General features: G+C 37.4%; 3 protein-coding genes across 3 annotated transcripts; 1 reads left to right on the top strand and 2 right to left on the bottom strand.

Annotated features, from left to right (window-relative positions):
- Positions 1 to 126: 126 nt before the first annotated feature.
- Positions 127 to 2,157, top strand: LOC112093121 (transcription factor DIVARICATA-like). The gene is made up of 3 exons (XM_024170957.1): positions 127 to 1,394; positions 1,510 to 1,998; positions 2,085 to 2,157. Exons 1-3 carry the CDS (start codon positions 979 to 981, stop codon positions 2,155 to 2,157), a joined length of 978 nt encoding a protein of 325 aa, XP_024026725.1. The 5' UTR covers positions 127 to 978.
- Positions 2,158 to 5,765: 3,608 nt separating this feature from the next.
- Positions 5,766 to 15,300, bottom strand: LOC112093122 (beta-glucosidase BoGH3B-like). Its single transcript, XM_024170959.1, has 9 exons — positions 15,091 to 15,300; positions 14,682 to 14,886; positions 14,062 to 14,152; positions 13,707 to 13,852; positions 8,015 to 8,258; positions 7,584 to 7,688; positions 7,329 to 7,511; positions 6,850 to 7,051; positions 5,766 to 6,465 (listed from the first exon to the last, which is right to left on the bottom strand). Exons 1-9 carry the CDS (start codon positions 15,248 to 15,250, stop codon positions 5,960 to 5,962), a joined length of 1,842 nt encoding a protein of 613 aa, XP_024026727.1. The 5' UTR covers positions 15,251 to 15,300; the 3' UTR covers positions 5,766 to 5,959.
- Positions 15,301 to 17,892: 2,592 nt separating this feature from the next.
- Positions 17,893 to 23,143, bottom strand: LOC21404893 (beta-glucosidase BoGH3B). The gene is made up of 9 exons (XM_024170937.1): positions 22,877 to 23,143; positions 22,343 to 22,547; positions 21,702 to 21,792; positions 21,042 to 21,187; positions 20,148 to 20,391; positions 19,885 to 19,989; positions 19,624 to 19,806; positions 19,327 to 19,540; positions 17,893 to 18,767 (listed from the first exon to the last, which is right to left on the bottom strand). Exons 1-9 carry the CDS (start codon positions 23,073 to 23,075, stop codon positions 18,136 to 18,138), a joined length of 2,019 nt encoding a protein of 672 aa, XP_024026705.1. The 5' UTR covers positions 23,076 to 23,143; the 3' UTR covers positions 17,893 to 18,135.
- Between the last annotated feature and the right edge of the window lie 3,299 nt (positions 23,144 to 26,442).

Genomic DNA, 26,442 nt, shown 5'->3' with positions numbered 1-26,442 from the left:
AAAAAAAAAGAAAAAAAAAAAAAAAGGAAAGAGAGAGAGAAAGAGAAAGAGAGAGAAAGTGTATGTCAATTATAATAAGAGGGAACTTTTTTGTAAGTTGCAGTATCCACAACACCATATCCTCCAATCACCATTCACCACCTTCATACACCGCTTTTGCACTCTCTTCTCTCTCTCTCTCTCTCTTCCCCACATTTCTCTTTCTCCAAAGATTTTTTGTAAAATTTTAGATTCATTCCTTGAAGCGTACTAGTTTGCTTTTGAGTGGTTTCTTTCCCTTCGTAGCCTCGCAATATACTCTTCCAGTCTTCCATCTCTTTTCTCTTTGCTGCTCAGCCTCTAGAGAGAACAAAAAAAGGAAAGAAAAAAATAAAGAAGAGATCTTTTCCCAGCTTTTTCCGCTGCCCCGCTTCAATTCCTTGGAATTCAGAGCCTCCCCAAACTGATTTCCTTATTTGGTCTTCAATTTTCACTATCTTCTTATCTTTCTTACTCAGCTTCTTTCCTAATTTGGAATATTAAATAGGTTGAACCTGCACATTCGAGCTTTTCCCTTTTATGTTTGGTTCTTTGACCAGAAATTGTTTATGGGGTTTGGCTTATTTGTTTATTTTCCTTGAGATCTGCATAGTTGGTATTCAGGGGTTCCGGATTTCTATCTTCGGAGTTTAGTTTTTGCTTTTTTTTATTTTCTCACATTTTCTTTGAATTTTGGAAAGTTGGGTCTTTTTTAGATTCCTCAGGCTATGCCTACACATAAAAAGGTATTCCGATTCCTTTGAAAAAGAAAAAAAAAAAAAAAAACCAAAAGAAAGAAATGAAAGGAAAGGAAATAAAATGCCTCTTGATTTAACACTGATATTATTGTGGTGAAATCTCCACTTCCGCATTTTTTCTTCCTCTGAGGCTCTCTCTTTCTTCCTCTGTTTTCCATGTCACTCTGAGTTTGTGGAAAAACCAAAAAAGAAAGGGAAAAAAATGGAAATTCTATCGCCCGCATCTTATATTTCGAACTCGAATTGGCTCATGGAAGATAGCAAAGGAGCGAGATGGACTGCGGCGGAGAACAAATTGTTCGAAAACGCGTTGGCGGTTTTCGATAAGGAGACGCCGGACCGGTGGCACAATGTGGCGGCGATGATCCCGGGAAAGACCGTCAGCGACGTTATTAAGAAGTACAAGGAATTGGAGTATGATGTTAGCAATATAGAAGCTGGGCTAATCCCAATTCCTGGATATACCACTTCCACATTCAAATTGGACTGGGTCAATGGCCATGGCTATGATGGGTTCAACAAACAGTCTTTTGCTCTTGGTGGAAAGAGATCTTCCTCAGCAAGGTCCGCTGATCAGGAACGAAAGAAAGGCGTTCCATGGACAGAGGAAGAGCATAAGTAAGTATTTTCTCTCTCTCTTTTTGGGAATTCAATTTGGAATCATATTTTTAGTCTTGAATTAGTCTTTTAAGCAAATGAGATGATATTTTGATGTTGCGGATATTTTGTTTAGGCTGTTTCTGATGGGTTTGAAGAAGTATGGGAAAGGGGATTGGAGGAACATCTCCCGCAATTTCGTGGTTACTCGGACGCCGACGCAAGTGGCGAGTCATGCTCAGAAGTACTTCATTAGGCAGCTATCAGGAGGGAAAGATAAGCGGAGAGCGAGCATCCACGACATAACGACCGTCAATCTCAACGACACGAGAACTCCGTCGCCGGACAATAAAAGGCCCGTTTCGCCGGAGCACTCCGGGGTGGTCGCGCAGCAGCAGAATTCGGCTGCCATGTCAAGGACTCCTTATCAATGGAACCAACCAAGTGGTGGTGGAGGAGCAAACATGGGCTTCCACATGACTAATGGAAATGTATTTGTGACCAATCCTTATGGGATTAGCACATATGGGCTTAAAATGCAGGGGCATAACAATCTCCACAGAGGTGCTGTTCATGACTCTTACTTTGGACCTCAAAGTATGGTTTTTCAGATGCAATCCACACAGCTTATATATATATATATATATATATATATATATGATACTTATAATTATATAAGTGGCTTAGAAGTTTTCCATGTTTTTCTTCCAGTTCAGCTAGTATAGGTCTTGATTGTGTTTTTGTCTTGGTTTCATGTGAATATGTCATCCAAAAGAACTCTTGAATTAGTCCAGTAGTTTTTGAACTTTTGAGGGGACAGAATTGTAGTGTTTCCTTGGAATTTCGAATTTCTGAAATATGATGAATTAACCGAGTGGAAGCTTCTCTCCATATAGTCCATACAATGTTATGATGGTTTAAAGAGGTGAAATTTATGCAGAAGGAATTTCAAGACATGCTCAATCAAGTGCCTGTGTTATGGATGCCATGGTTTTACTTCCAAGAGTCTTTGGATATTGGTATTGAAGCACAAAAGGAAAAAAAAAAAAAAAAACTGCATATAATTGACTGATCTTTTAACTTGATTTCTTAAGAATGGTTAATAAAGCAAAAATTTTGAGCATCTCCAATTCCAATGTGGATCTTGTTTGTTTGATTTTTTATTTTTGTTTTTGTTTTTCTTTACTGTGGTTCAAAAAACAGATATTTTTGCACTTTTATGCGCCCCCTTGATCGGATTTCATTTAGCCAGTCGATTTGAGCAAAAAAAGGCCAAGTCATTGGATCCTGGTTTTGCCAGACTGGCCAAGTCACATAGCAGTTGAGGCAGGGAATTTGATGGTTTTTGATTGCCTTACTTTTGCCTTTCAAATCTTCTGGACTTTTATGTAGTTCAAATTTAACTTAGTTTTTGGAAGTCATTTTTCTAGACTTTTTTCACTAACCAACTTTCACCATGGAACCAAACTGGTTTGGTTGACTGAGATTGACCTTCAAAAATCATATTGAATGCTGACTCCACGCGCACTAGCTGAAGCATCATATGCCTAATTCACTTTCTCTCTGCCTCTTTTTTTTTTCATTTTTTTTTCTTTTTAATTTCAATATTCTACAGATACTCTAAAGAAATAAGAAGATCTCTTTCAGCAGTGACAAAGTTAGCCGTTTATTTAAAAGAACGTATTGCACTAAGTAAGATACAGATCAGATTACCCTTATTAATTTATAATTAATCTGCGGCTCAGTTTTGAATCTAAGCACTTGTTAATACGGATTTGTGAATGATATTTGTGAGCTAGATTTGGTTTTTCACAATGATGGCTAGACGCCAAAAAAGTGTTGTAACTTGCAAGAGCACGAGGAGTTCTTGTTAGTTTAAGTCTACAAAAGAGATAATAATAATAATGTTGGTTTAGTTCATCCGTTTAAGTTAATAATTCTTAATTTTGATATTTAAAATTAAAATTTTTTTTTGAAAAAAAAAACACCGTAAAACACATCAAATAAATGAGTCTTTAAGTTTTTTTTATTCTCAATTGTACGGCTCCTGCCAATTAAAATAGAATTTTTAATCAAAGGTTTGGCTTCTCTCTCAGGCCTAGGCGAAAAACTTGTGGCCCGGATCGTGGAGACAAAATATCCTAGTTTTCATTAGGCAGAAAGATTTCTTTACCTTATTCTTAAGGTAATCAGTGTCCGAGATTATAATTTCCTAGTTTTATTTTTATATCTATATATTTTTTATTTTTATTTTTTTTATGGATTCTCTTTTTGTGGACAGTTCATTGACCTCTCACCTTTTTCTTTTTTTGCTTTCTTTTGGAAAAAAGAATCTTCTCCTTAATAAGTGCTTTTTTGATAATGGTCTGGTATCTCAGCTAATAAGACAAGTTAACAATTATTGCACGCTGTTTTACTCTTTAACGTTGAAAGGAATTTCAGACAGGCATTATAATTAATAGAGTCAGCACGGTTTTGGCTCTACATTTCTCTCTGATTAATGATTTGTCATCCTACATAAACAAAGTAGCAATGATGATTAAGTAATAATATTAGCAATCTGTCCATCAAAACGACAAAAAAGGTAACAAAAATATTTAGTAATCCTTAAGGTTCAAACATGACCAAAAATGATAAGAATAAATCAGATGCAAATAATCCTAGAAGATTCGACTTTTAACTTTCAACTCTCCCCGTGCAAGTGAACATATCTTTCTTTATTTCTTTCTTTTCTTCCTTTTTCATCCTCTTTTTTCATTTCTTTTTTTCGTTTTTTTTTTTCCTGAGTGTTATAGGTAAGAAGCTTATCACAAGTCCAGTACACAGTTGCTATACAAAATGACAAACGGGGGGGAAAAAAAACCAAAATTAAAGCAGTAATAGATTGTTCTTTTTCCATATTTAAATCCATTTTTTCTGCCCTTATCTTTGTTGGTTTTGCTATTATTTGTTGTGACAGCAAAATTTCTCTTATGCTTTTGTCATGAAAAGCCTAATAAAGTCTACATGTCACTTGGAAAATGCCATGTTGAGTGAAGTAAGCAAAGAATTCACGAAGGGCCTTTTTACTACAACTTGCATGAGAAAGCACCTTACCCGCTTTATTCTTTGGTTTGTTGAACGCCCTAACTAGTTTACAACCACATAAATAAAATCCCATCTTCAACTTTCGGTCATGTTTAACTATTTATCTTATTTTATTTTGTTTTGTAAACTTGGCCACATTTTTTTTTTATTGCCTCTCCCCATATTTATGAACTATATTCTGATTCCTCTCCCTCAATTGATGCTTTTATTCAGTAACATTTTTATGTGTAATGTCTAGCTCTTAGCCACACCGAAAGAGAGATAATTGTGAAAGGAACTGCAGTAAGGTTTTAAGGGCCTATTTGGGGAAGTGGGTTGGATTCTCTATGTTGCTTCGGTGGCCCTCGGAGAGATCTGGGAATAATCTGCCGAGGGGGCTGAAATGCTAATGTAGTAAAGGATAGAAAATTAGAGGAATGTACATGGTCGGAAAGTAAAATTCTAAAAGATGAATCATATCTATTATCTAACTCTGTTCGAGTTTCGGATTACAATTAAGTAAATGCATTAGTGTTTTGCTGTGACCCCTTTAAGATTTCGTTTTCCACGCCCCTCAAAAAGCAAGTAGACTATTGGTGAGAGAATCTCACGCACGTGGTATTTTGAGCATATTATAGTGTCGATACTAGAATCCACTAAGTCCCACAACTTGTTTTTTCTGTAAGTAAACACGATAAGATAAACTGCCAAATAGCCGCATGCAGAACAAAAATACGAGCAAACAGCATTTTTTTATGTTAAGAAGAAGGGTAGGAGAGATGATCAGCCTGTGACTATCTCCTCTTGGTCTAACTAAAAAGCCCCTATACGTTGAAAATGGTCTGTATTGAGTCATAACTACTTGTGTTATATGCACCACCTCGACCCTACTAAGAACTAATGAACATTAAGCCCGTTGTTTGAAAATAACAAAATTGCATCTCATGGAACTCGGACATAAACCTCCTATTCACTTAGGACAGGTGAATACTGTAAGTCCCAAAGGAAACCAGTAGGTGCAACACAAAAGACACCACCAACAAGAGCATGAGATTATTGAGATTTGGTTTTGTGAATGTGGGACTGCCACTTGTATTCTTCTTTGGCATGAGATGAAATGATGTGATTTCATGATCCAGGTCCATTCTTACCAATAATCACATAAATACACAGGCAGATGCAGCCAGATTTTGTTGTTCTATCGATTTGACCATGGTTTGTCTTGTGCAAAAAGAAGCAACTGTAACATTATACAATCCAAAATGACTAGGAGATCTGGGATATAGGAATGAGGAAGATACAAAAAAAAAAAAAAGAAAAAAAGAAAAAAAAGAAAAAAAAAAGAAAGAAAATATACACATCACATAAATATAGAATAGGTTGGTCATACAATACAAGGAAGGACAGATGAATCGTATACCAAAGAATAATTACCAGCTGTTTCTAGTACTGCAGATTAAGACCCATATTGCCTTTTCTCAGCCTCGTTCCTTAAATATCTATTATACTAAACTAAAGATTTATTTCTTTTTGTAACTAAGCCCAAAGCCAATAGGATACAGAGGGTCATATGCATTGGCTTCAGCATTAATTGGCAGTTGCTGAACCGTTCTGAACCATGTCACAGGTAGTCTTCCCTCGAAGTCGAAATCACCAAAGATGACATCGGCAATGCCCCCGCCTTCGCTACCTGGCAACCAAGCTGCAATTAGAGCATCTATCTTCTCCAAGAGACGAGGCTCTAAAACTAAAGGTCTTCCAGATATCAGAATCACCAATGTTGGGATCCTATCAGCAACTGAGCTTATCACATTAGTTCCATCAATTCTTCTGCCCGAAGCATCGGCTCGTTCAATTACAAGCACCGAGTTGTCACCAGTAAATTCTGCATATGGTTCTTCACCAACTACTACAATTGCCAAAGAGAAATCTTGCCGTGATAATGTTTCTGTTGATGGATATTTCTCGTAAATTATCTCCGTATTGTCTCCCACAGCTTCTTTAATAGCTTCCAAGATGGTTGTTCCTGAAATAAACAAATCTCATTATTAGTGCAGTGCGCATTTTTCTAGTCATGCTTTAAAAAAAAAAAGTTAAAGTAACAAGACAATTTTTATTAGCATTTTTGTTAAGAGACAAATTCTATAACTTAGTTGACGTGAAAATAGCTAACATTCAATGCTAATTTGAAAACCACACATATGAGTCCCAAGATATTTTTATTATTATTGTTAATGTTATTACTAGTCCATAGTTAAGTAGACATGCTGCAAACTTATCAAGATGCATTATGATTGAGACAATAATATCAGAGAAAGAAATGATTGAGACAAGAATACGAGAGGTAGATATAATGTCCTAATCCTTTTGGTTAACTAATTTCGACAACGAAAATATATCAAAAGTGTACCAATTGTGATCCTGCCGCTACTTCCATGCCAAGTACACGTCCACCCTCCACACTGATATCCAAGATCATCAGCATGGCTTCCTACGACAAGAATTCTTTGATCTCTTTTGTCTAATGGAAGTAAAGGTTTCCTTAAATCCTTTCCATTCTTCAACAGAACCAAGGACTTGCGAACTGCTGCGCGTGCTAGATCTCTATGACCCTGCAAAATAATCAGAAAAGATAAACGTTTTATGTGGTAACAGAATAAATTGGAATCACATGCATATGAGGAGCGATAATTCAAAAGACAATTTCAAACTGACCATGTATTTCTTACTCCATCAATTGCCTAAGAACATTACTATGATATTGGTATAATATATGAAAAGGTTAATATACCAGTCGAAAACCATGGTAAGAGATTTGGTGAGATACAAGTCGAACATTTAATGATAGAAAACAAAGTGAATACGTAGTATGAAACTGTGCATATTTACCTTGCAACCAACTGTATCTAGCAAAGATCTGTCACTAAAGGGATGTTCAAAAAGACCGGCGACAAACTTGACTCGCAGTATTCGTTCAACAGCATCATCAATTCTGGCCATTGGTACCTTCCCAGATTCTACCAGATATTTCAATTCCTCCATGAACTGTTCGTAATAAAACGGCACCATCACCTGCATAGTTTCTCATTAAGACTCGTGAAACACAAGAATTATAAGAGAAAAAAATAATAATTTCAGTCTCACCATGTCAATTCCTGCATTTACGGCAAGGGAAATGCATGTTCCATAGTTTGAGCCACGGGGTTGGATAAGTCTATCAAGTCCTTCCCAGTCAGAAATTACAAAGCCCTGCAGCAAATTCCTTAATATTTATCAATTCAGAGAGGTTTAACTAGAACACTAGGACAAACAACAGCAAAAGGACTATCAGATTATTGATTTAAACTCCATTTAGATGCTCAAAGAAAGTTGTAAATTTCTTTCTGTGATAAACAGTGGAATAATAAGAATTAGAGCCTACCATAAGAGAAAGGAATTTCCTACTGCTATAAACAAATGCATAGTATATTGCGTTTTGTGATGCAGCTCATGTGCGTTAGATAAAACAGGATTGTGGTGCGTTTTGGGTTCGGATCTTTCTCGGAAAAAAAGGCCACATTGTAGGGAATGATTACCTTAAAACCTAGCTTATTCTTCAAAATTTCCGTCAGGAGATAACGATCAGAATGCAATGGACTTCCATTCCAGCTGGAATAAGATGCCATAACAGTGGAAACTCCCTGAGAAATACAGTCCAGATAAGGTGCCATATGAATTCTCTCCAAGTCATCATATGAGCATACAGTGTTCCCTTCATTTAGACCTTTGTGGGTACCCCCATCTCCAACAAAATGCTTGGCACATGCAATAACATTGTTTCTGGAATCAAGTTAGTGATGTTAATTGTTGAGAAATATATTAATATATGTCTCAAGGCATAGAATCTAGAATTGGAGATTCAAGACCAATAGAGTCCAAAAAAAGGAATAAACATACAAACTCATATTTCAACAGTCAAAAGAAGGAAAAAAAATATATTTTACTTGGAAAACAGGTTGCACGGAATAATACATTCTGTCATTGAGATTGTTCTTTTATAGAGAATTACAGCACCTAAAAAACCATTAAATCAGGAAACTAAATCACTAATTTAAGGAAAAAATAATTCCTAGGCAGAGCTTTCCTAAAATACACAGATTTACACCAAAAATAGCTATATTACAGCTAGTGACTAATTTACAGCTAATATATATTTACAGCACATATTTTTCCTGATTTTCTAACACTCCCCCTCAAGCTGGTTTGAAGATACCTTCCATAGCCAGCTTGCCAACTAGAAAATCGAACTGTTTTGTGTGCAGTCCCTTGGTAAAGATATCAGCCACTTGCTCTCCAGTAGGAATGGGTTCCATATGAACCAGTCCATTATCTATCTTCTCCTTGATGAAATGCTTGTCAACCTCCACATGTTTTGTGCGGTCATGTAGGACTGGATTGTGTGCTATTGAGATTGCTGCCTTGTTGTCACAGTACAACTTCATAGGAGATGACTCTATCGCTTTTAACTCTTCCAACGGCCTTCTAATCCACATGATCTCACAAATACCATGGGCTACAGCTCTAAATTCAGCCTCAGCGCTGCTCCTTGCAACCACATTCTGTTTCTTGCTTCTCCATGTAACTAAGTTACCACCTACAAATGAACATTATCCAAAAGTGGATCTTCGGTCTACTATGCTCCCAGCCCAATCTGCGTCTGTGTAGGCTTTAATCTACAAGTGTCCTCGTGGCTTAAACAAAAGTCCTTTGCCCGGTGTCCCCTTTAGATACCTTAAAATTCTGTAGACGGCTTCAAAGTGTGCTGGTCCTGGGGCATGCATAAACTGGCTGACCATACTAACATAGAAGGCTATATTTGGGCGTGTATGGGATAGATAAATCAATCTCCCAACGAGTCTCTGATAACGCTCCCTGTTCTTCACATTCTTAGCTTCTGCAGGTTGTAGTTTCACATTAGGTTCTATAGGGGTTTCAGCAGGTTTACACCCTAGCATACCTGTCTCATTCAGCAAGTCAAGAACATACTTCTTCTGATTTACAAAGATGCCTTCTCTAGATCTAGCAAACTCCATCCCAAGAAAGTATTTCAAAGCCCCGAGATCTTTAATCTCAAACTCCTCAGCCAGTTTCTTTTTCAACTTTTCTAGCTCATCACAATCATCCCCAGTTAACACAATATCATCCACATATACTATCAGGATAGCTATTTTACCGTCATTCGAATGCCTGTAAAACATCGTATGATCGGCTTGATTTACATTGTATGATCGGCTTGACTTTGAACATATCCATGGCGCTTTATTACCTTACCAAAGTGCTCAAACCAAGCTCTCGGTGACTGTTTAAGTCCATACAAGGACTTCTTCAATCTGCACGCTTTTCCATTTCCACACCTTTCTTCAAAACCTGGTGGGGGACTCATGTACACCTCATCCTCAAGGTCTCCATTAAGGAAAGCATTTTTAACATCTAATTGGTGTAAGGGCCAATTAGAGTTGATAGCCAGAGACAATAGGACCCTAATTGAGTTTATTTTGGCTACTGGAGCAAAGTTCTCTTGATAGTCTATCCCATAGGTTTGGGTAAAGCCTTTTGCAACAAGGCGGGCTTTGTATCTCTCGACACTCCCATATGCCTTACTCTTGATAGTAAACACCCATTTGCACCCCACAACCTTTTTTCCCTTCGATAATTCTACAACCTCCCAAGTACCATTCTTCTTCAAGGCATTCATCTCTTCAAGCACAGCCAACCTCCAATTCGGGTTACCAAGTGCTTCCTAAATATTTCTAGGCACAACAAGCTTTGAAATGTTTGTAGTGAATGCTTTATGATTGTCAGAAAGGTTTTGACAGGAAATATATTTGGCAATAGGATGTTTGGTACAGGTTCGGGTTCCCTTTCTATGGGCAATAGGAAGGTCAAGATCAAGATTTTGTTCAGGGATAACAGGGGCTGGATCCAAAACAGGTTTAGGTGCAGAGTTCTCTTTCCTAGAATCTGATTGTAATGGTAAGTTTAAGTCAGTAATAGGAGAGGAAGAAGAAGGAACAGAAGAAGGATTACCTGAGGTATTTGAATGACCATTGCTTAGGGTTTCCGGTTGACCACATGCTGGAATAATGGCCTGGTCTCTACCACCTCTAAGGACACCTTTCCTGGAATAAACCATAGGCTCAAGATTGTTTCTATTTTTTTCCATTCGTAGTATTTCTTTTTCTGTCAGACCAATATCAGTTTCGGTTTCTTTAGGCCTAGTTTCCAAAGTTTCTTTTTCAAAAAAAGTATCAAGAAGTGTGCTAGGTATGGGTTCGGCAATTTCCCAGAAATTTGGTTCAACTATCTTCTGCCCCTGAAGCAAATTTTTGGTAAAGTATGGTGTATTTTCCATGAAAGAAACATCCATAGTGACAAAAAAACGTTTTGTAAGGGGATTAAAGCATTTGTAACCCTTTTTATTGGGTGCATACCCTACAAAAACACATTTTTCAGTTCTTGGATCTAATTTAGACCTGAGCCTCTTTGGAGTGTGCACATATGCTGTGTAGCCAAATATTTTTAAGGGTAAGTCAGAATTGATTCTAGATTTTGGGAATACCTTTTTTAAGCAATCCAGAGGGGTGATATATTGTAAAACTTTGGTAGGCATCCTGTTGATTAGATACGAAGCTGTCAGTATAGCATCACCCCATAGTTTGAAACATTCCTATAAAACATCATGGCTCTAGCTACTTCTAACAAATGCTTGTTCTTACGCTCAACAATGCCATTTTGTTTAGGTGTGTCGGAACAAGAGGATTGGTGTAAAATTCCTTTTTCATTTAAAAAGGTTTCCACAACTTTATTAAAATACTCTGTTCCATTGTTAGATCTCAAAATATTGATTTTTGTTTGAAATTGAGTTTCAATCATCCTATAAAATTCTTTAAAAATCTGTTCTACATCAGATTTTTCTCTCATTAAGTAAACCCAACAAAGACGTGTATGATCGTCAATAAAAGTCACAAACCATTTTTTTCCAGAAATTGTGGTCACTTTTGAAGGACCCCAAACATCACTATGGAATAAGTAAAACGGTCTTGAAGCCTGATAGGGTTTCGGAATATAAGACTTTCTTTGACTTTTTGCCATTAAACAACTCTCACATTGAAACGATGAAGGATCAATCCCTTTAAATAGCACTGGAAATAAATGTTTTAGATAAGAGAAACTTGGATGGCCTAAACGACAATGCCAAACCATTATTTGATCACGTACATATAAAGAATTGATACTACTCAGCCCTTGAACCATTTTATTACTAAGAAATTTATCCTCGAAATAATAGAGACCATTAATCATCCTAGCACTGCCGATCGTCTTCCCCGAGCTTCGGTCCTGAAAAATGCAATAGTATTCATAGAAAATAACAGAACAGTTAGAGTCTTTGGATAATCTGCTAACTGACAAGAGATTACAAGCAAGTTTAGGGACATAGAGAACAGATTTAAGATCTATTCCCTCAGAAATTTTTATAAGGCCTTTTCCTGCAATTGGTGAGAAATTACCATCGGCTATCCTAACCTTCTTATTTCCGGGACATGGTGAATAAGTCTCAAACAAATGTAAGGAATTGGTCATATGGTCGGATGCTCTAGAATCTATTATCCGTGGAGCAGATTTAAATTGACAAGATAGATCATAGAATTTATTACCTGTGTGTGCCACAGAAACACTAGGAACATTGGGTACCGAGTTAGATTTTAACAGTGCGAGATGCTCCATCTGCTCCTTGGTGAAGGGGCTCGTCTCTACCTCATTAGCAGTAGGGATGGCTTAGCTTGATTTATCTCCAGCTTTTCCTTTCCAATTTGCAGGTTTCCCATGAATTTTCCAGCAGGTCTCACGGGTATGGCGAGGCTTATTGCAGAAATCACACCAAACTCGCTGCTTTTCATCAGATTTGCGTTGAAAAACAGGAGCCTTGCTTCCAGTCGTGGAGACCAGGGCAGAACCTTCAGCAATTCCAGGTCCCTTCTTGCCAAGCATCACATTCCTCCTAGTCTCCTCTCTTCTGACTTCTGAAAAAACTTCACCAATGGAAGGTAGGGGCGGTCTTCCAATAATTCTCCCCCTCACCTCATCAAACTCGACATTAAGTCCAGCCAGAAACTTGAAGATGCGGCTGTCCTCTACAGTCTTCTTGTGATGTTGAGCATCCTCGGGAGATTTCCACTCATAGGTGTTGAAGAAGTCAAGGTCTTGCCAAAACCGCTTCAAGGAATGAAAATATTTTGTGACACTGTCCTCCCCTTGTCGCATCCCTTCGATTTTGAGGGTCAACTCAAAAATCTGTGATTGATTTCCAAGATCGGAATACATTTGATTTACATTCTCCCAAAGCTCTCGTGCCGTTGGATAGCACATATAATTAGAGCCAATATCTTCTTCCATTGAATTCACGAGCCACGTCATCACCATGGAATTCTCGGCATCCCATGTAGCATAGGCCGGATCATCCTCTGCAGGAGCCTTCTTTTCACCAGTCAAATAGCCCATTTTCCCACGCCTTCTAATGTACATCCTAACCGACTGAGACCATCTCATAAAATTGTCACCATTCAAACGAATTGTGGTGATATGAACAGAATGAGATTCTGAGGAGGTAGCACTGATTTTTGAAACATTTGTGCTGCTAGGATTGTTCATGGAGGATTGAGGGACAGTATTGGAATCGGGCGAAGCGTCATACATGGTTTTAGGGTGTAGGGATCAAAAGGAAGGAAAAAGATAGGAATTCCGGCAAGAGATTCTTTCCCGCTCTGATACCAACTTGGAAAACAGGTTGCACGGAATAATACATTCTGTCATTGAGATTGTTCTTTTATAGAGAATTACAGCACCTAAAAAGCCATTAAATCAGGAAACTAAATCACTGATTTAAGGAAAGAATAATTCCTAGGCAGAGCTTTCCTAAAATACACAGATTTACACCAAAAATAGCTATATTACAGCTAGTGACTAATTTACAGCTAATATATATTTACAGCACATATTTTTCCTGATTTTCTAACAATTTTCTATGTCAAATGTCTCCACAAATACTATTTTTTTTTTTCAAAAACAAGTTACTCAAGCATAACAATGAAAAGTGAACACTCCACTCAATTACTTTGAAATTACAATTGTTATAGAAGTACTAATGCCCCAATCATTAAATTAAATAAGTTAGAGTGTGCTTGACAATGAAAGAAGCATGGATAGAAGCATATGGCTTTTCTGTACTACCTTCCAGCCACAAAAGGATAGCCCTTTGGATGTCCTGGCGGTGGCTGTCCCTGCAAGCCGGTAACAATGGATGTCATCTTCCTCACGATCGCAGTGTCTTCACTATAACTCTCATAGCATCGTCCCCAACGGGGATCTCTGCATACCTGTCAGAATCTATTCACACTATTATATATTACCACGAGGCTTTTCACATCTGCTTCTAATGCAAGTTTGGAAAACCAATATTATTCCATAAAAACAAGTACTTTCTACGTTTATCTGTCTTCTGAAAGTACATCATGGTGTTTTTGATACTAGAGACTAATAATGTACAATAATATGTTCTAATTATATACATATTAAGTTAACTTACAGCTACACAAGGAGCAAAAGTATAGTGAGCCCCACTTGCCCTGACTTCCAGAGCCGTTGCTGTTCCAATCTTTTGAGCCAAATCCGCGTCTCTAGCATTTTTTTAATGAAAACAATGAATACTGTAGGAAATGTTCCAATTCAAGGTCCTTTGGTATTAAATTCAGTAAAGTCAATATTTATATAGTTACCATTATTAGTATTTGAATTTATTCGTATCAGTTTTCATGTTAAAAAATAACTTTATTTTAGTGAATTTGATGGTTAACTTACATGATTCTGTGATTCTAATTTATGTTTATATGGAGCCCGTTCAAAGCTGTCCTTCTAGACTAGTCCGTGGATGTATGCAAATTACCAAATCATGTTAATCTTGGTATTTTTAGTGATCATGGCGAGTTTTGAGTTTATTCTCCAAAAACAAATACACGACCCTTTTCTCTTTCATTGCGTAATTCTCTTCTCCAACATTCTCTTGGTAACACAACAGAACATCAAACACAAATACACAACCAACAAACAAACACTAAGCAAGCCAAACCAGAAAACAATCAATCAGAAGAAAGAAAGAAAGAAAGAAAGAAAGAAAGAAAGAAAGAAAGCGAGAAGAGCAAAACCAACCTGGTGGCTCCAAGGCCAACATTATGAGGGAACACCGTGGCACCATACACATTGTTGTTCCCATGAACCGCGTCCACACCATATATGATGGGTATCCCAAGCTCAGATTCCAAGGCCAGCTTCTGAAACCCATCAACCATGTCGGTCCAATCCGATGACAAGGCCTTCTCAAAAGGCCCACTCCCACCACCACTAAGAATACTCCCTACAAATTACAATCCTCTCTCCAATGTAACTTTCACTGAAATCTAGAACTAGAAGTTTGGGAAACAAATAAGAAGTACTAAGGTCTCATACGCTCGTTTTTTTCGCAGTTCGAATCATAATTCAATCTTTTTGTTACCGTATGTTTTTTCTCACGAAAATTTTTCACGCGAACCCGCAGAAAGAACGTGATCTAAGAAAGTACCAACGGCGTGGTCTCTAATGGCGGCAGGGGTGGCGACGCAGCGCTCCATCTGGGTCATTTGGCCGATCTTCTGGTCCAGAGTCATGCGGGAAAGGAGGTCTTTCACTCGAGCTTCAACGGCTTCGCTTGGGTTCCTGTATATGCAATTCGTGGCTTCCATTTTGGTCGTCTATAACTCTAAACTCTTAAACAGTCAAGGACATAAACATATATCCGATGTTGGAAACCACCGATGAGGAGCGGAAAGGATTCCAAGAAAACAGTTTGTGAACTCTAAGGTCTCGTTTGTTTCGCTGATTTGAGTTTAAAATTTGAGTTAAGATATAATTTTATGTGAGAATTTTTTATTATAGTAAAAAAATTAAATGTGACTATTTATGAGAATTTTTTACTGTAACAAAACTCAAATTTTAAACTCGAATCAGCGAAGCAAACAAGGCCTAAGTCAACGTAAATGTAGAAATAATCAAATAAACAAAAGAATGACTATTGTCGCTTCTTAACCACTAATTGCTAATTGCTATGGAAGAGAGAGAACTAATAACTAATAGGGAGAAATAAGAAAATATGTTAAGATTTGAGATATATTAAAATTAATATGTTAATAGTTTACATAGGTTAATAAATAGGTTAAATTATTGTTTTTGTTTATAACTTGTCTGGTTATGAACCATAACTTGACAAGTTATGGTTCATAATTCATGGTTTTTATCCATAACTTGTCTGGCTATGAACCATAACTTGACAAGTTTGTCCATAACTTATTTGGTTATAAACCATAACTTGACAAGTTATGACCTATTAATTTTTATAACTAAAAATTGGCCTATATACTTTCTTAAGCTTTTCATATTTGCATATTTTTTACTATTTCCGTAACTAATAATGGCGTAGATGTGAAAGTTCAGGTCGCCTGGACCATCTAAAGTCTTCAGGTCTGAATGGAAATTTTATTTGGGCTGGCCGAAGGAGAGTTAGTTTGAATCAGAATTTATAAGGTATTCTTAAAAAGAGAAAAGAGACAAATATTAGAGTATTCTTTTAGAGCGTATAAATTTAAATTTTTATTATCTATTATTGATTAATATTTTTTAATTAAATAACTATATTAATAAAAATAATGTTAATAAAACATAAAGGATAAAATCTAGGCCATGCACTCTAAGAGTAAGTTTAACAATTTTCTTTTTAAATTTTTCTTTTTTTTTAAATAGTGTTTAGGTTGGGTCGGGCCAGAATAAGATTTTGGACTCAAACCTTGATTTAGGGTCGGGACCGGGCAATAATGACAGATCTTAGATTGGCCCGTTTGACCCACAGCTCTATTGCAATGTAAATTTATAAGAGAATAGTACTTCAAAATTAATATAAAAAAAGAAAAGGAGATAAATACCCGTTAGAGTACATGAATTTTGATTTTTACCTCTTACTTTTGATTAAAATCTTTATAATCAAATAATTATCTTAATTAAAATGGTACTAATCAAGAGCATGAATAAAAATTCAGACTCATGCACTTAAAACGTAACTTCAGAAAGCTTCTCTAAAAAAAAAAGTCTCTTAGTGTTACTGTAAAGTTCTCTATCCTTAATGAAATTTTACTTTAATTTGACAAGACAAAAAACCCCCTTTTAATATTAATCTAAGGGTATATAATTTGCGCTAAGTAGGGTTTTTTCTCTCTCCAATAGTAGGTTTTTTTTTTTTAATTTTTTTATTTATCTTTCGAAGAATTCATTTTCTATTATGAGTTTTATTGTCGAATAATTTTCATGTAAATATTCTGGTTGCTATGATTTCTTTAACCGATCTGAAAATTTGCAGAAGCATCAATATAATAATTTGTCAATAAAATTGACGTGTGACTATATAGGTAGTGTTTTTTTTATTATTTAAAGTTTATATAGGTAGATGCTTGATTTCTAGCAAGGTAAAAAAAAAAAAAAAAATGCATTATATTGGTTTCGCCTTCTCCGTCATTAGTGTATGCATTTTGTTCCTTGCACAAACTAGATAGTTACTGCTTCAAGGATTGAATTAGAGAAATTTTACAATTAAAGAATTGTTATTGGAATATGTCAGTTCTGTGGGAAAAAATAAAAAATAAATTACGTATAAAAATAGTATGGTTGAATAACTACACTTGAAAAGTAGTAATCTTAATTTATACCGATCAAGACTCTACTCGAGAAAATGGTGAACCAAGTGAGATAAAAAGTAACCTCATCTATAGAAAAGGGTCTACTCTAATCTTATACCAAATATTCAAATCCGTCCTGAAAACTACATTAAAGTACGACTATAAGATTATTACTAGGGAATTTCTTTGGTAAGATTAAAAAAAATAAACTATTGATAATTTTTTTTTTTTACTTTTCAGCCGTCAGATCTATATAAAAAATTATATATTTTACATATTTTTTTAATTTAATGTAATTTTGATTAGATTCAAAATAAAAAATTAGTACTATCAGTATAAAGACTTACATAAGATAGTCCCTTATTGTTGTTAATGTTCTTGTTGTTGTTATTATTATTATTAATATTATTTTTATTATCATTATTATTATTTTGAAAGGGACAAAGGAAAGAAAGGCAAATTAGGAGCAAAATAGTCTTTGACCAGAAAAATCACAAAAACTAACCATAAAAGCAGAAGGCCATGACACAGAATGGTGTCGTTCGCAACCTAGAGTAAGCGACAGAAAACTTACAGATAAAAAGATTATAAAATATATAAAAAAAAAGATCATAAAATCCCAGCAGCAACGACGGTTCGTTTAACATAATCAAGAAACAAAGACACCCAAATGAAGATGGTATGATTATTGCCGACTGAGAATCAACAATACGGAGCAAGAGTTTTGACCAGTAGAAACAGGCGCAGCTCAAAACGACACAACTTCATATAGTTAGCTATAAACGACAACAAGCAGAAGCAAACAAACGACAGTTCAACTTGTAGCAGCCAAAACGCCGCACTTACGGAAACACAAACACAAATTACACAAGCACAAACGACACTACCGTGCCGTGATACAGTCACTATACTAACACCAGTGATGGATTGCAAGAGGAACCTTGGTTACCCACCATCGCATGATCTTTAACATGCTCAGAGTACTCACACGACAATCCATCCACATTTATCTCGTGACGCAATCTGCTCAAACACATTTCCTCCACATTAATGCCTTCGGCTTTGGTCAGCCCAAAGCCGAGACGAAACAGAGAATCACAACACTCGTTTTCGGCATTCATCGGAAGTTGTTCGACGCTTCGAAACCACGTCACCGGAAGCCGGCCTTGGAATTCGTGATCTCCGAATACGACGTCGGCAATTCCTCCTCCTTCCGTGCCGGGCAACCAAGCCGCGACCAGAGCGTCGATCTTCTCCAGCAGCTCTGGCTCCAGAAACAACGGTCTTCCCGAGATCATGATCACCAATGTCGGGAATCTGTCTGCCACTGAGTTTATGATGTCGGTTGCTTTCCCGTCCTTCGGAATTTCGAGCTTCGAATCGTCGCCGAAGGACTCCGCGTACGGGAATTCTCCGACGGCGACGATCGCGAGAGAGATGTCTTCTCTCTGTAATGTCTCTGTCGATGGATTCTCCTCGTGAATCACCTCTGTTTCTTCTCCCACTCCTTCGCTAATGGCTTCTAAGATCGTTGTCCCTGAAATGAAAAAGGTAGAAGAAAATCTTTGGTGGATGACGCTTTTTAATTCTAGTTTTGTCAAATTAAGAAAATGTTCTTTGATTAAAAAAGAAAAAACGGCAACTTTCCTAAGTCTTTGATTATCAATGATCGACAAATCTAGGAGGTTTGTCACAACTATGCTACAAAGTGAATTTACAAATAAGTCTTTTTTTATTTTTATTTTTTATGTTTATCGATCGCGTGTATAAAAATTGATCTCGCTCGTTCATTCCAACGTCATTTTGCAAAATAAAATTTTTAGAAAGTAATTTTACAAATAAGATTCTTTTAAAGCTACTTCTCTTTTTTTTTTCCCCTTAAAAAAAAAAGAGGTCACGATCATTAGTTAATTATTAGTCTCCAATAACGTATCAATTTTCAATCACGTAATTTTCTTTGCTCAAATCATGAAAATGATTCATTCTTAAATTTTTGAAGAACATACATTATTTTAGTTTTAAGATATTCACAAAAAATAAGCTTTTAAGACCATTTGTGAAACGTGAACAGAAATTGTTGTATTGCATTAGCATACCAGTAGTAAACCTTCCATTCTCCTTGTCGTTGAATCCTAGCCATTTACGTGTCCAACCTCCACACTGATATCCAAGATTATGAGCGTGAGATCCGGCAACAAGGATTGTTTTAGGTTTTCCCTTCAATGGAAGTAAAGGTTTGCTATGATCCTTTCCATTCTTCAACAGAACCAACGACTTTTGAACCGCTTCTCGTGCTAATTCCCTATGCCGCTAAACAACACAAATGAAAAACAGAATTATAGACATCCCATGTAAAGAGCATTTGATAAAATTGTTAACGTGAAAATTCTTACTTTGGAAGTGACTGAATCCAGCAAATTTGGTTCACTATAAGGATGTTCAAAGAGTCTGGCTACGAACTTCACTCTTAGTATTCGTTCAACCGCGTCATCTATTCTGGCCACAGACACCTCTCCGGAGTTCACCAAATCCAACAAGTGGTCTACAAACAATTCGCACCGGTACGGGACAATGACCTGCGTGTCGTTTTAAGTTTTGGTTATGCTTAAGGATGGTTAGTAAAGTGAAGCTAAAATTTGGAGTTCAGTTCTTGCCATGTCAATTCCTGCGTTGATAGCCTGCGAGATGCATTCGCTGTAGTTTGATCCACGAGGTTCGCTAAGGCGGTCGATCCCTCTCCAATCAGAAATCAAGATGCCCTGCATTCCATGAAACCAACGATAGAGTGTGTATTTTTCCTTGTTAACATTACTTAGGCAGTTGGATTATTGGTAACATAAAAAAAAAAAAAAACAAAAAAATCTCATCACATGGAGAAAAGCAAAAGCATTTCATCAAGGTTTGTTTTAATTCTTACCTTGAAGCCTAGCTTATCTTTCAAAACTTCGGTCAAAAGTTTGCGGTTAGAATGCATTTTGCACCCGTTCCAGCTGGAGTAGGAAGCCATGACCATACAAACTCCCTTTTCAATGCAGTCCAAATATGGTGCCATGTGAATCCTCTCTAATTCCTTTTCGTGCAAGACCGTGTTCCCCTCATTTTGACCATTTTCAGTACCCCCATCCCCAACAAAATGCTTGGCACAAGCAATGGTGTTGCGGCTGTAAATAATCAAGGTGAATGTATGTGGTACATTAAAGTGTGTTAAGAATCAAAGAACAGAGCATCATGAACTCCGGAGGAAAACGACCAGTAGATGACTGCTTGGTTTATGGAAAATGTGAATTCGAATTGGAATATGAATATAATGCAATGAGAATAAGAATAGTTTGAATCATTAATTTTAATTTCATTTTTTCGTAGAATATTGAAATTGTTATAGGAATCGCCGTTATTATATTTGGTTAATCATTAAAATGAACAAGACCATAATTATTTGATAAAAATATCCTTTCATTAACTAACTATTTTGATGGAATAACTATTACTAAACTTTTTGGTCTAACCAAACATAAGAATGTGATTTAATTATAGAAAATGTCATTCCATTCTAAAGGTCATCTATAAAATCAGATATGACTTTATGTGTCTTTAATTTCCAGGAAATCTGTGACCGGTATTACTTCCATTCCATGATGAATTGTAAGTTTATAACCAAAAATGATATTACGCACAAAGTGTAGATTTCATATCCCCACCCCGGAATTCAAAACAAAAAAAGAAAAAAAAGAAAAAGAAAAAGAAAGACATATATTCAACTGAATTCTCATTATTTTGACAAATATTGCGGGGATTTTGTTTTTAATTTTACCTTCCTGCTATAAAAGGGTAGCCCTTAGGGTGACCTTTGGGTGGCTGCCCCTGCAAGCCTGTAACAATAGATGTCATATTTCTTACAATTTCGGTATCTTCACTGTAACTCTCATAGCATCTTCCCCATCTGGGATCTTTGCACACCTGTTGGAAACTCATTCAAATTAAATTCTCAATCAATACTATTCTCAAATGGAAATGTAGAGCTGAGACAGGAATTTAGAGACAAGCTATAACAGTAACCTTGGATCAACTGATCAAGTACGTACATGGTAATATCATAAAAATCACTCCAATGAAGTAAAATTTACTCTGAGTATACTTGAATTAGAACACGACCAATTCAATCGGTCAAGTCAACAAATCAACAGTTATTCAACTCACACTAATGTCCTTGTGCCTTTGTGTCTGTCAAACAACCGAGTAGAATAAATTTTAGGGAGATTCTCTGATACGCTTAAAATATCGATAAGTTAAGTTTTTCTAACCGTTAAATTTACATATTTTTTTTATTCTTATGTGATTTATGCAGATCCGACGGATATAAAACTTGACCTACTTATATATTGACGTACGGAGAAGTTCTCTAAATTCAGAATATATATATATATATATTATTAATAATAGAACCGTGTAGAATAAATAGTGGTAAACTCACAGCCACACACGGAGCATAGGTACAGTGAATTCCGCTAGCCTTAACTTCAAGAGCTGTTGCAGCACCGATTTCTCGAACCAAATCTGGATCTCTGCAACACATTTGGCAAAAAAATGAGAATAACTATTAGTAGTAATAGTACTAATAATAATAGCAATATGACTGTTTTTTTTTTCTTTTTCTTTTTTGGAGTGGAATAAGACCGCTATTTCATACGCTCTTCTATTGTCAAAGTCTGATTTCTCAAAATAATTAATTTGACTTCAGTCCTTAATCTATTACTAACTTCAGCTAGGTAGATGTGACTCAAGTTACTGATCGATGTAAAATTTAACATTTTCTCGTTGACCAAAAAGTCTCATCAAGCTCAGTCAAGATCATGTTAGAGATCATCACCAGCCTAAATACACAAGTCCTTTTATGTTAGTAATTAAGTGTCGTGAGTAGTTGAAGTGCAACGTGTGTGGTTGCTATTTTTCTTCAGTTTTATATTTGTGTGGCTATTATTATATTTGCTCTACTATATGTACCCTTTATTATTTCCGTTTTCTTTAAAATATATGTACCCTTTAGTGTTGTGTTCAACAGATCTAAGGGAAGAATCAAGAGGAACTAAGCTGGAAATTAAAAAATTTATATACCTGGTGGCTCCAAGACCAACATTGTGAGGGAATATAGTAGCTCCACTGACACTGCCGTTTCCATGAATGGCATCAATCCCATACAACAGAGGTATCGCAAGCCGAGTCTCCAGTGCTGACTTCTGGAATTCGTTGACCATGTTCGCCCAATCACAAAACGACGCGTCCGCGGCGGGTCCACTGCCAGTAGCACTGAGCATGCTACCTGCATAGTAAATAGTCATCCCCATTGATACACAGGAGTGAGCCCCAATTACAGCAGAAGAGGTTATGAGAAAATAATTCAAAATTTATGAGATAAAAGCGAGAATTTTTAAAATATAAGGAGCAAATTGAGATTAAATTTAGTGATAATAATCTTTTTAACCTGTTTAAACAAACATTACCGGTAAAGCTCCGTTAACTAATTTACATGTTGCATAAAAAAAAAAGAAAAAAAAAAAGGAAAGCAGTTTTAATATTTATGAGGAAACGAGCACTACTCAAGCACGTATGTATAGAAGACGTAATATAGAAAGAGAAGGAAATGCATACCAATGAACCTAGAGCGAATGATGCCCGGGTCAGCAGTGGCAACTCTGCGCTCAATTTGAGTCATCTGGCCGACCTTCTCCTCCAAAGTCATTCGGCAGAGAAGGTCTTTCACTCGAGCCTCCACCGCGTCGTTCGGGTTTCGATATACGCAGCACTTCTCCTGCAAGTCCTCTCCTACTACTATGTCGTCTTTCACCATATCGTGTTTCCAAGCACTCTCAACAAGAATATAATTGCAAGCTAAGTTATAAAGTTGGTCTTTCTGAGTACAATCTCTCACAAAAAAAAAAATAATGACGAATTGGCAAGCTATTTATATTAGGGATATTAATTTGCTTTTATGTTTATTTACTTTTTTATCCTTGTATTGGTATTATATATACCACACTTTTATGCCATCAATAATATAACAGTTTTACTATCATGGTATCACGAGCTTAAGGTTCTGAAAATCTTAGAAATTTTCTCCCACCACCAACTACTGCCCGCCGGCCCACACTGCCAACTGCTCATCGCTCCTCCCCACCGGTGCATCCCCAGCCGCCACTTCTCCCCACCATGGCCGACCCCACCACACTCCTTGACTCCCAAAATTCCGCCCTCTCCTCTCCTTCTGCCATCTCTTCTTGCCCAATTCTTTCCACCACCACAGACGCCACCACCAATTTAATTGCTATCAATGTTGCGGCACAAGTTCCCCTCAAATTAACTGCTACAAATTACGGTGCACGGCGCACACAATTTGATTCCTTCTTGATCGGGTATGACCTATACGGTTATGTTGATGGTTCTCTTCCGTGTCCACTTGGTAAGATCAAAGCACCTGACTCCAATACTGAGGTTCCCAATCCAGCTTATCTCTTCTGGATTCGCTAGGATAAATTACTGCTCAACGCAATTATAGGGTCTTTGACTGCCAGTCTTGTTCCTTTTATTGCTTCCAAGAAAACGTCCTTTGAGGCGTGGAAAACACTTGAGAAGACATATGCTTTCCCGTCACGTGGTCGCATCATGGAAGTACGCCGCAAACTTGCCACTCCGGTAAAGGGTTCTCGCACAATTACCGAATATATGCAAGACATTCAGTCGTGTATTGATTCTCTTGCTTTCATGAATAAACTAGTTGATTTTGATGAATTATCCATTCGGATTCTGAATGGACTAGATGACTCCTACAAGCACCTCTCTAGTGCCATTCAAGCGCGGGAAACACCAATTGATTTTGATGAACTATTTGAAAAACTGCTCCATGAGGAAGCCCAACTAAAACTCACAACTGCTCCAACCCCGTCGCAATCGGCAACTGCTTTTGCCACACAGTCCAGCGCGGACGTCCCCACTCCGCGGCAGAACAACTCGGGCGGCCGACCTCACCACAACCGCCGCACCAACCGGCCTCAACAACAGTCCCAATCTCGGGTGGCCGACCTCACCACAATGGCCGCACCAACCGGCCTCAACAACAGTCCCAATTTTATCCTCCTCCTGTCGTGCCAACACGGAGTCCCCGTCCGCCTTCTCCAGCGCCCACCTCTGGTCACGGCTATCAAGGAAAGTGCCAAGTCTGTGGCACCATTGGTCATTCTGCCCGTCAGTGCCGCCTTGTGCCATCGCATACATGGGATACCATCCTAGCACCGCCTCGTGGCCCACCGCGTGTCAATACTGCTACCCACTATCCTACTCCTGGTGCTCATTCCGATTGGGTTGTTAACTCTGGTGCTTCTCACCATGTCACCAACGATCTGGCTAATCTGTCACTCTACTAGCCCTACAATGAGTCAGAATCTGTAGTCATCGGTGATGATACTTGTCTTTCCATTAAGAATATGGGATCCATGTCTCTTTCCACGTTGCATGGTCCTCTTTCTCTCACAGATGTTTTACATGTTCCATCCATGACTTTGAACTTGATATCGGTTTCGCCTCTTTGTGCTACTAATGTGGTAACTGTGCTTTTCTTTGATGATTATTTTCAGGTGCAGGATCGTCACACGGGGGCAACTATGGTCACGGGACAGCGTAAGGATGGTGTCTACTTATGGCCGAAAAATCTCTCTTCTTTGCCGCTAATCCTTCCAAGAGTACCTGCTTTCAGTTTACTTCATTCGTCGTCTTCGTTGCTTTCCTTATGGCACAGTCGTTTAGGACATCCTTCTGTTAAAGTCTTTAGGACCCAATTGTTATCCCTAGGAGTTTCTTTTTCGTATTCCAAATTACTTAAATTTTCTTGTAATTCATGTCATATCAATAAAAGTCACAAGCTTCCTTTTTCGCAATCCTCTGTCTCCTATTCTTCTCCCCTTGAAATAATATACTCTGATGTCTGGACGTCACCTGTGCATTCTCTTGATGGTTACAAATATTATGTCATTTTTGTTGATCACTATACAAAATATATTTGGTTTTATCCTCTTTTTTGTAAATCTGATGTCCATGCGACCTTTGTTACTTTCAAGAGCTTGGTTGAAAAGTTTTTTCATCGTCCCATCAAAACATTGTATTCTGACAATGGCGGCGAGTACATTACTCTACGCTAGTTCCTCTCTGCCAATGGTATCACTCATCTCACTACCCCACCCCACACTCCGGAACACAATGGTTACTCTGAGCGTCGACATCGACACATTGTCGAAATTGGTCTTTCCTTACTTCATCATGCTTCTCTTCCAACCAAGTTTTGGTCATTCTCGTTTGCTGTAGCGGTTTATCTCATTAACCGCATGCCAAAAGAAAATCTTCAGTCCCATTCTTCCTTTGAGTGTCTTTTCAACAAACGACCCAATCCCAAACATCTTCGTGTCTTTGGTTGTCTTTATTTTCCTTGGCTTCGCCCATACACTACTCACAAACTTGATCCTCGGTCGAGTGCATGTGTCTTCTTAGGCTATTCTCTATCACAGAGTGCCTTTATCTGCTATGATCTTTCCACCCATAAGCTTGTCATATCCCGTCATGTTCGCTTTGTTGAACATGATTTTCCTCTCTCTTGGTCCTCCTCGGCATCTAACAACCACTCGGCTTCGACTTTCACGGCGTCTTCCTGGCTACCGCGACCGTCGTTGCCTTCCTGTGACCTTCCGGCACCTCCGGTCGCACCCGCTATGCCCCCTCGTCCCTTGCGGATCCCACGACGTGCCACTACCTGTAACACCCTGAAGAATTAATTGAGATTAATTAAGGTAATTGAGATTATTAGTGTGCCTAATCTGATTTAATTAATTGAGTTTAAATAATTTCAAGGTATTTAAAAGGTATTTAAATTATTCACAGTAATTTATTTAATCCAGAAGTGTGTATGGGCGCATTTCTGGACTGTTATATTTTACACATGTCATTTTCTTTTATTTTTCTTTTCTTTTATTTTCTTTTTCTTTTTCCTTTCTTTTCTTTCCTTTTCTTTTTCTTTCCCGTGCGTTTCTCTCTCTCTCTCTCTCACACTTCCGTGCTCTCTCTCTCCCTCTCTCTCTCCCATTTGTGTCTCAAATCAAAACCGGATTCGAACCAAGAGTGATTTCAAAGAGTTTTCAACGTCAAGAGAAGGATTCGAGGTAAGATTACTGAAA

The sequence above is a fragment of the Morus notabilis genome, unplaced genomic scaffold (assembly GCF_000414095.1).
Source record: "Morus notabilis unplaced genomic scaffold, ASM41409v2 Scaffold101, whole genome shotgun sequence".
Taxonomy (NCBI): Eukaryota; Viridiplantae; Streptophyta; class Magnoliopsida; order Rosales; family Moraceae; genus Morus; species Morus notabilis.
Note: the sequence above shows the minus strand (reverse complement) of the source record. Positions and strands in the feature narration are given on the sequence as shown.

Coding starts and splice junctions, on each gene's coding strand:
- LOC112093121 (XM_024170957.1), top strand. CDS start 979: ATGGAAATTCTATCGCCCGCATCTTATATTTCGAACTCGAATTGGCTC. Junction 1,395..1,509: donor TGGACAGAGGAAGAGCATAA/GTAAGTATTTTC, acceptor TATTTTGTTTAG/GCTGTTTCTGATGGGTTTGA. Junction 1,999..2,084: donor TTTCAGATGCAATCCACACA/GCTTATATATAT, acceptor TTTTTCTTCCAG/TTCAGCTAGTATAGGTCTTG.
- LOC112093122 (XM_024170959.1), bottom strand. CDS start 15,250: ATGGAAGCCACGAATTGCATATACAGGAACCCAAGCGAAGCCGTTGAA. Junction 7,512..7,583: donor TAAATGCAGGAATTGACATG/GTGAGACTGAAA, acceptor GAAACTATGCAG/GTGATGGTGCCGTTTTATTA. Junction 7,052..7,328: donor TAGATACAGTTGGTTGCAAG/GTAAATATGCAC, acceptor ATTATTTTGCAG/GGTCATAGAGATCTAGCACG.
- LOC21404893 (XM_024170937.1), bottom strand. CDS start 23,075: ATGGTGAAAGACGACATAGTAGTAGGAGAGGACTTGCAGGAGAAGTGC. Junction 20,392..21,041: donor TACCCTTTTATAGCAGGAAG/GTAAAATTAAAA, acceptor GATTATTTACAG/CCGCAACACCATTGCTTGTG. Junction 19,541..19,623: donor TGGATTCAGTCACTTCCAAA/GTAAGAATTTTC, acceptor TGTGTTGTTTAG/CGGCATAGGGAATTAGCACG.